This window comes from Mercenaria mercenaria, chromosome 17 (assembly GCF_021730395.1).
Source record: "Mercenaria mercenaria strain notata chromosome 17, MADL_Memer_1, whole genome shotgun sequence".
NCBI lineage: Eukaryota > Metazoa > Mollusca > Bivalvia > Venerida > Veneridae > Mercenaria > Mercenaria mercenaria.
This window is the reverse complement of record NC_069377.1, coordinates 10,678,223-10,687,190: the sequence shown is the minus strand read 5'-3', so window position 1 is coordinate 10,687,190 and position 8,968 is coordinate 10,678,223. Positions and strand designations below refer to the sequence as shown.

At 33.2% G+C, this 8,968-nt stretch overlaps 1 protein-coding gene across 1 annotated transcript in view; it reads right to left on the bottom strand.

The window, feature by feature from the left end:
* Positions 1–437: 437 nt before the first annotated feature.
* LOC123537331 (leucine-rich repeat protein SHOC-2-like) overlaps positions 438–8,968 on the bottom strand; it is a 42,330-nt gene continuing 33,799 nt past the window's right edge. The window contains exon 17 of the mRNA XM_045321012.2: positions 438–8,812. Coding sequence (XP_045176947.2) covers positions 8,777–8,812 — 36 coding nt within the window. The 3' untranslated portion in view covers positions 438–8,776. The remainder of the gene's footprint in view (positions 8,813–8,968) is intronic.

The following is an 8,968-nucleotide window of genomic DNA, read 5'->3' as shown; positions in this document are numbered from 1 at the left end:
TCCCAGACATCAGACCTACTGAAATTACCAAGTCTGATAACTCTTGGTTTAGGTTCACATTTATGTCAGATAATCTAGCAATTAACTCGTACTGGCCTGGCTCAGGTGCTGGTACACTGGAACAAATATCCAAGCATGAAACCTGGTCAAATGACATATATTTACCACTCCATAACATTACTGTCCATAAGCAGGCTATGAAATATTCATGCGTTCAGCCTGCTAAATTTCTCAAATGGACTGGTCCATCATTCAATTTGGGCAATACCATTAATTATTCGAAGGGGTGTTCACTGAAAATTTACTGACTTTATAGCGAACAGTGCAGACCATGACTGCACATCTGTGCAAGCTGATCTTGGTCGGCACTGGTCACAACGGCAGAATCACTTGCCACCAGCAGGCTAAAGGTTAAAGAATAAGAAATGAACACAATATAAAAGGCATTTCTTTATTGAATCAATCTGTGACCAGACACCAGTCCAGATGTGACAACAACAACAACGTGATAGAAACATTGTAAAATATCTACCACATTTAACCTAATATGTGTAACACCATTTATTATAAACATATTAGTAAAAGCTGACATTTTATTTCAAACACATTAATATACTATTCTATCAATAATATCAAGAATTGTAAGAAATATTAAAATTATTCAACATCTATATATTTTTTTTAAAGATGCACATATTAGGTTAAGTATGGTAAATAGTCAATTAAAAATATGCTATGGTCAATTATATATAGCGAATGTATATATGCTCCATTCAGTTCAACGCCTCTAGGAGCATTTGTAATGAACTGCACCAATTGTACAAAAAAAACCTGTACAAAACTGACTTCCTTGTACATTCCTAATACACATTAAAATTATATACTGATCCAAGAAAAATTTGGAGAAAACTGTAATTTCTAATTAATTTTCCTCCCTAATCTTTAAGAGTATAAAATGTTAAATATATATCATGCCCAAATTTCATATATGAAAGTTTGTGAACAGTAAGTACACAATATCTATATAGACATACGGTAAAATAACTTTTTTTTTTGCTTGAATAATCCGTACTATATGTCTGATTATCGATTAATAAAGACCATCATATTGTTTACTGTCTGTGATTAACCATGGTTCAGAGTTCAGATGTGCAGAAGTAGAACCACAAGGGGGTTAGCCTAAGTGGTTAAATATCCACGTATTTGAAAGATATACTGTGGTAAATTATATGATAAACCACAAGAAGGTAATGGTTATTTTCATTCTAACATTTTCATTAAAACATTATGGTAAAAAATATTCAGCACTTGATTCATCCGAGAAGTAATGCATTGGATGTCATGAGGCTACCTGACATCATACTGTAAAAGAATATATTTTCGCTGGGTCAAAATTTCGCAAATTTTAAATTTTGAGTATGTTCGGGAGGTTTAATATTCACGCAGTTGCAAAAATAGTATACTTGAATTTGGATTATACAAATGGTAAATATTTATGCAAAGATTAATTTTCGAGAGATGTAGTGCCTTAAGAATATAGCGAAAATTAAAAACTTGCGAAAATTTCTTCTTTTTCAGTAACTGAAGTCTATTACTGTTCTCCCACCAGTCTGTATATCAGATACTGCTTATCACAAAATTTACATTCTCTTTGTTAAACTAACCAAAGAAAAAACAAAGGGCCATGTTAGAATTTATAATACATACTAAAAATTGTTATGCCAAAATGGCATTTATTATGTTTTACATTAATTGCATTGCAGCTTTACATATAGTTAGTTTATATATTTTGCTACATTAAATCCATCTCAAAAGGATTTTTCAGACTTTAATCAATATTAAATGGCAAAACATTTTAGTGAGAAATGGGCATTGTACATATTCAACATCAAAAATCAAAACTTCAAAAATGTCCAAAATTGACTCAGTAATACCTGCATTCCATTCTCTTTTTTTCAGTATTAAGGGAACAGAGTTAATCTGACAGTTACCTGGGAACTATTTCAATTTGACAGTTCCCTGTAAATAGTACCAATTAGACAGTTGCATTTGAACAGTGTAAATTTGACAGTTCCTGAACAGTGTCAATTTGTTAGTCCCCAGGGAACAATACTTAGTTTACATTTACAAGGACATAGTATCAATTTTACAGTTCCCAGGAAAATTAACTGATTTCACAATTATATGCAAGAACTGCCTATCTGACAATTCCCATGGGAACAGTACCAATCCGACAGTTGACATTTTACACAATATTTACAAACAACAAACTGTGTAGAATACAGCTTTGTCAACAAATTTAGCACAGAAATGTAACAATTTATATTATTCTTTTCTACAACTTGTACACTTTGACCATTAAAAACTCATGAAAAGGATATTTATATGAACACTTTTTGTCAAAACTATAAAAACAATTCCAACAATAAAAAGCAAAACAAAATGAGCCGCGCCATGAGAAAATCAACATAGTGGGTTTGCGACCAGCATGGATCCAGACCAGCCTGCGCATCTGCGCAGTCTGGTCAGGATCCATGCTGTTTGCTTTTAAAGCCTACAGCAATTAGAGAAATTGTTAGCGAACAGCATGGATCCTGACCAGGTCTGGATCCATGCTGGTCGCAAACCCACTATGTTGATTTTCTCATGACGCGGCTCAAATAGTATATTTTAACCTTGTAAAAATAATAAATAACGACACTAAAACACAAGCTAAAATTAAAGCCAATCCTATACAACAATCACGTATACAAACACTGACACTACCGTTTCTAGGCAACTGTTTTCATTCAAGGATTCTAGCAATCACACTGATTTAACAACTCCTTTCAGTAAATATAATGTATTACAGCTTTGTGGCTAGTTTCAAAGAATTAAACAAATTACTGTATACTGATTCAAGGCTATTTTCATGGAATTACTTGGCTACATTGATTCAGGAAATATAAGAAAATACACTGATTTATGACAAATTACACCAATTCACAGCTTTTCGTTTGAGAATTTAAAAAAAAGTTAAACAGATTCTTGACTACATTAATTACAATGATTCATGGCTACTTTAACAATGTTGCCAAATTACAATCATGTATGACTACTTTTTGGTAATATCAAGAAAAATGTTCGTTGAATTCATGGCTATTTCCAAAAAATTTAACCAATTACATAGATCTGTGATTACCGTCCTAAAATTACACTTATTTATGGGTTATTTAAGAGAAAGTTACCTTACACTGATTTATAGCTAATTTACAGAAAGTTACCAAATTACATCGATTTAAAGGTTGTCAAATATGGCTACTTTTAGGATATATAACGATATGCTATATACAGCAGAGATTCTGAAGGTCACTGTGATATCATCATTTTGCTAATTTCAACATGGGACTGTCTATAAACAACCAGATGCAAACAATGCAAAAGAAAATGATAGATTTATGAGTTGCTGAAAAATAACCTTTTACACAATTTTGTGAAAAAATGTACGAGTACTGACGGAATAACAAGAAATATCAGTAAAACCAATGGATGCTTCCCGAAATATGATTATTGCATGTGAAGATAATAAGAATAAGAACAAAAGTGGAATTTGCTGACTGGGCACATGCAGTTCACTAAAGTTCAAAAAGCAAAGGGCAATAATTATATCATTGAACAATCATCCAACCAGAACATTAAATTTGGAAGCGCATTCTTCTCTTAGGAGCGAAGCTTCCTATGAAGTTTCAGTGAATTCCAGTCAGTGGTTGCTGAGGAATATTCTGGACAAGACATTGTACAATAGTATATTAATGTTGAATAATCATACGGCAATAACTCAAAGACAATATGCATATCTCCTCTTCAGTTTCCTATTAAGTTTCACTATATTCCAAACCGTGGTTGTGGAGAAATACTCCGAACAAAGAATTGCGAGACAGACAAACACAGCAGCGACTACATGCTGCCCCTTTGGGGAGCATAAGAAATGTCTCTTAAACTCTTCTGATTTGTTTGTAGGTATAATAAATCTTTCAACATTAAGGACTACATACTGTCTTTTATCAAGAAAGCACTTGCAAATCACAACAACATTTAAGACAAAACACACATCTCAACAGAGTAACAACTTTTGCATAAATAATAAACAAAAATATAAAGCAGTATGTTAAACCAGTTTAGATAGCATGAAAGTGTATCATTTTAATACTTTACTAGATTTAGAAAACAGCTCACAAAGTTAACAAACAATGCAATGAAAGGGAATCACATTCAAACCTGATCTTCGGAGCCATTTACTTGAATGTTTAACAAGTGATTCATCTTAATCCTTACCATGCTAAATTTCTATAATGAACTTGTCCATCTTTTAATTTGGACAATACCATTAGCTGTTAAAAGGGGGGCTTACCAAAAAGATACTGACATAATGGCAAACAGTGCAGATCATGATCTACACTGGTCGCAAAGGCAGAATCACTCATGTCAAGCATGATAAGGGTTTTTTTTCTTTAATTCTGGTAGTACCAGCCATTCTGTTTGATAAAGTAAAACTAGATAGCAGAGATTCCATCAAAATGAAAGCATACATGTTGCATTGTTTGAAAATATATTCATCACAAAATCTCTGTCAACCAAAATCATTTTGTCTTTGCTTTTCTGAAAGAAAACACAAATATGTTCACAATTATTTCTTTCATTTTCTTTCTCATCCTTTGCGGGGATTATGCAACATTTCGCAATATTTCTATTTAGAAAGTGTTGTGGAAAAAATCATGAAATCATATACGAAAAAAAGACATAGCCATTTAGATATTATCTGTGTATTTAAATGGCTGCCATTTCCGGCACAGAGATGTTATCATTTCTTCCTTTTAGTATATATGGGCATGGCCAAATATAGTATTTGGGGTAAAATTATGTCACATGTAATAATCGAGAATTGTAATTTAAGGTATACAGTTTTTCACCGAAACTAACATTTATATATTTTATAGCACTGCAAAGGCCAACAAAATATGAAAATCTTAGTTGTTATTCACAGATTCACCATATATGGTCATGCCCATCTACCGAAAGTAGGACAACACTATGCCCAGAATGGCTGATGATTCATTAACTGTCTAGTGTTTTTCTTGTTTGTAGTCCATTATTCATAAAAAAATATGCCAGTTTTAACGTTTTACCAATTTACTCCTCATTAAATCGAGAATGTCAAATATGTATGATACAAGCCCTCTGAAAATGCAAGATGGTAATCGATGTAATAGCCGAGTACACAATGTTCTGAAAAAGTTGTAGTAGTACAACCTCCACAAAAGGGCCATTACTCAAAAATGATTGGTTAAGAAATTCCTTAAAATATACAAATGCCCTCTTCATGGGGATGATATCAACCATGTTCCATTTGATTTGGATGAAAACTGTAGGAACAGTTGAGTACTTAAAATTTCTCACATCACTGTTACATTTCAAATTAAAAGGAAGGGCAAAGAAGGGCAATAACTCCAGAAAAAACATAAAGCTTCTAAGTTCCAAGATATTCTCATGTCCCCTTCATGCTGATAATATATATCAAGTGTCATTTGATTTGGATGGAAACCTTAAGAAGAGTTGAATACAATGTTCTAACATGGTTAGTTATAATATTTCAAAGTCCCAGAAAGGGCTATGACACAAGAAACAACAAAAGGTCATAAAGTCCCTACAATATGCTCATGTCCACTTCATGTTGATGATGTTATTTACCAAGTTCCATTTGAACTTGAAGGAAATTGATTTAGTTGAGAAGAGTACACAAATGAGTGTAATGGATGGGTGGACAGAGAGTTCAAACACTATATGTCCACGGGTCTTCTGACAACAATTGGATAAAATAGTTTTCAAATATAGCATATTCCCCTTTAATAACAATATGGCACAATGAAATGGAATCAGGACAATGTTATATACAAGTTCTCAAATTTGAGCTGCAGTTACAGGTATGATGTTCTTCTGATCCAGACTAAAGTGTGTCTAACATATGCAAATAAAGCATGTTATTTATAACTAGACTGACATCAATCTAGGCCACTTGCAATCATCAGCCCTGTATCAGCTCCGCAAAAAAACCAGATTCTGCCCCAGAATTCTTCCTTCTAGCATAAAATCTCAAATTCTGTTTATAACTTTGACATCAACATTTTATTGCATCAAAAAATCAAAAACATTATAGACAAATAAAGAATGCCTTTCCAATAACCTTTAACCTGCTCAATTTTCTAAAATGGACTCCGCTGTCATTCAGTTTCGGCAGTACCATTTATTATTTGAAGGGGTGTTCACTGAAAATTTACTGACCGAACAGTGAACAGTGCAGACCATGATCAGCCTGCATGGATGTGCAGGCTGCAAAGGCAGATCCCTTGCAGCCAGCAGGCTAAAGGTTAAGCAGAAAACAAGAATTATCAGAGCAAGAGCTGTCTTCAAGACAGCATGCTAGCTTATTCGAAAGTTTCTAAGTCGAAGGAGAGACATAACTTGGCAAAACTTATTAACAGAGCTCTTCTATTACAATTTATAACAAATTTAAATTTTATTATAGCCAGTGTTCATTTCAGGCTGTGCCAGGGGCCATTGGCTTGGGGGCATAAATGTTTGCCCTATAGCTCCCATCGGCACACACATTTTCAGAAAACAAAATACTCAATCCGTTTACAATTAGTCGTAAGTGTCTTGCTAGAATTGTCCTTTAACTAACTGAATCACTTGCTACAGATAACACTAAACATTTTAAAGTGCATGTTTGCTTTTACAGGGCCAGATGAATATATTTGGATGTATTTCGAGAAAAGCTTGCAATGTTCTAAACTCACACAACACTTGTATGATATAACAACCTCTCCATTTATGTTTCTCCATACTTTTCAGCTGATTATCATATAAATCTAACATTTAAATATTCAATACAGTTTTCAATGCAATATTTAATGTGTTATGTGCATTATGGGTAGAATAAACCAAACTAAAGCGGAAATGAAGAAATGCTGACCATTACCATTGGATTACCTAAACTAAAAGGTAAACATTCTGCAAAAATGTATAAAAGTTTTTTTTTTTTATAATGTTATTCCATTTTTCTTTAACCTTTACCCTACTAAATTTCTATAATGGACTTGTCCATCATTCAATTTGGGCAGTACCATTCATCATTTGAAGGGGTGTTTACTGAAAATTTACTGACTAAATAGCGAACAGTGCAGACCATGTTCAGCCTGCACGGATGTGCAAGCTGATCTTGGTCTGCACTAGTCGCAAAGGCAGAATCACTTGCTGCCTGCAGGCTAAAGGTTAATTTACTTACATTTGGAACAAAAAACTTTAATCAAACAGTATATATCTGCAGGCTTTAACAAAAATATATAAATGCTATTTCAGTGATACCCCACTTTTTCTATTAATCTTAACCCTTATCATGCCGGGCACGATAGTTTGTTTCTGCCTTCGCGACCAGTGTTAATAGTACTGTCCAAATTGAAAGATGGACAAGTTCATTATAGAAATTTAGCAGCATAAGGGTTAAGAAAACAGAAACATAAACTTTTTGCCAGTCCCTTTAACCTGATTATGAATACGCCAAACAGGATCATCCTGTTCCAATATCAAACAAATCTGCCTAAATATTTACAGCATATTTCACAAAATACTTCTCTCACAATGGAATTTCAAAATTATTTCAAGAATATTTCAAAACTAATGAGAAAACTAAGATGGCATATTTTTGTATAATACCTATACTCTCTATACAGGGAAAGTAGGATTCGCACAGACTTACGCTGCCAAAAGTCCATGATATTTTTCAGGAAGAAAGCTAAAAGTAAGTGCTTTGAATTACTGGAAACAGTGCATTGTTCAATTCATTACCCTCGAAAATTATCTCAAAAATAAATTTGTACACATCCTATTTTGTATCGCATTGAAAATTGCATAATCAGCATTTTTTGAAGAAATAGTTCAAGATGCTGCTTGTTTATTTTTACCATCTACAATAATTTTGAAGGAGGTATTTTCAAATTTAAGGCTAATCAGACTATTTCCCTGACAATTTTCCGTGACAAAATCGGCAGTTTTCTTGTCACTTTTTTCTCGAAAATTTGTTTTCCAAGTCTGTGCGCACCCTGGAAAATCTCATAAGTTTCAAATAACATATTTCTAACACAGATTTACAACATACATTGTAATACACCCCTGTAATACCATTATCAATAAACATAACACTACTATGTAGCTTTTTTTCACATTAAAGAAAAGGAATATCAATTTATTGAAACAGACTATAAATACCCATTTCCGCAGCTAAAGTCTGTTTCAATTTTCTGTTCTGTCTAAAAATGACATATCTGCATTTAAAAACTCCCCGAGCTGTGGGTAGTCAAAGAATATATCAATATATCACCAACATTGCACTTTTAATTGAAGCATTGTCTGTTTGATGTTGCTAAAGCAATATCTACGATCTTCAATCGGGTAGCACTATTTGGCACACACGCACACAGAATGTAGCTTCGCCCATAATGGACATCACATTTCAGAAAAACTGTTCCATTTTCAAAGTACGAAAACAAAAATACCCCATGAATCTCTTTCTTAAAATCACCGGATACCAGCATACTTCCACAAAACAACTATGCTGGTCTGAATGCTGAATGGACATCACTACAAAACCCCATGATATCACAAACTTGTATCTTAGCAACAATGTTTATAGTTGCTATAGCAACAATCATGTCCTTTCACCCCTCCTGAATATATACTTCTTTCACATGTTGCAGTACTGGCCATTCATTTTTAAGAACTGAAAATGAAGAACACTTTAGACTTAGTAAATTCATGGAATACTATACACACTTTGTGTGACATTTTTCAAATAATCTGAACTTGAAACTATTAATATTGAAATTTGCCTTACTTAGGCATGTGGTAAAGACTAATAAAACTTTTACTACAAAAA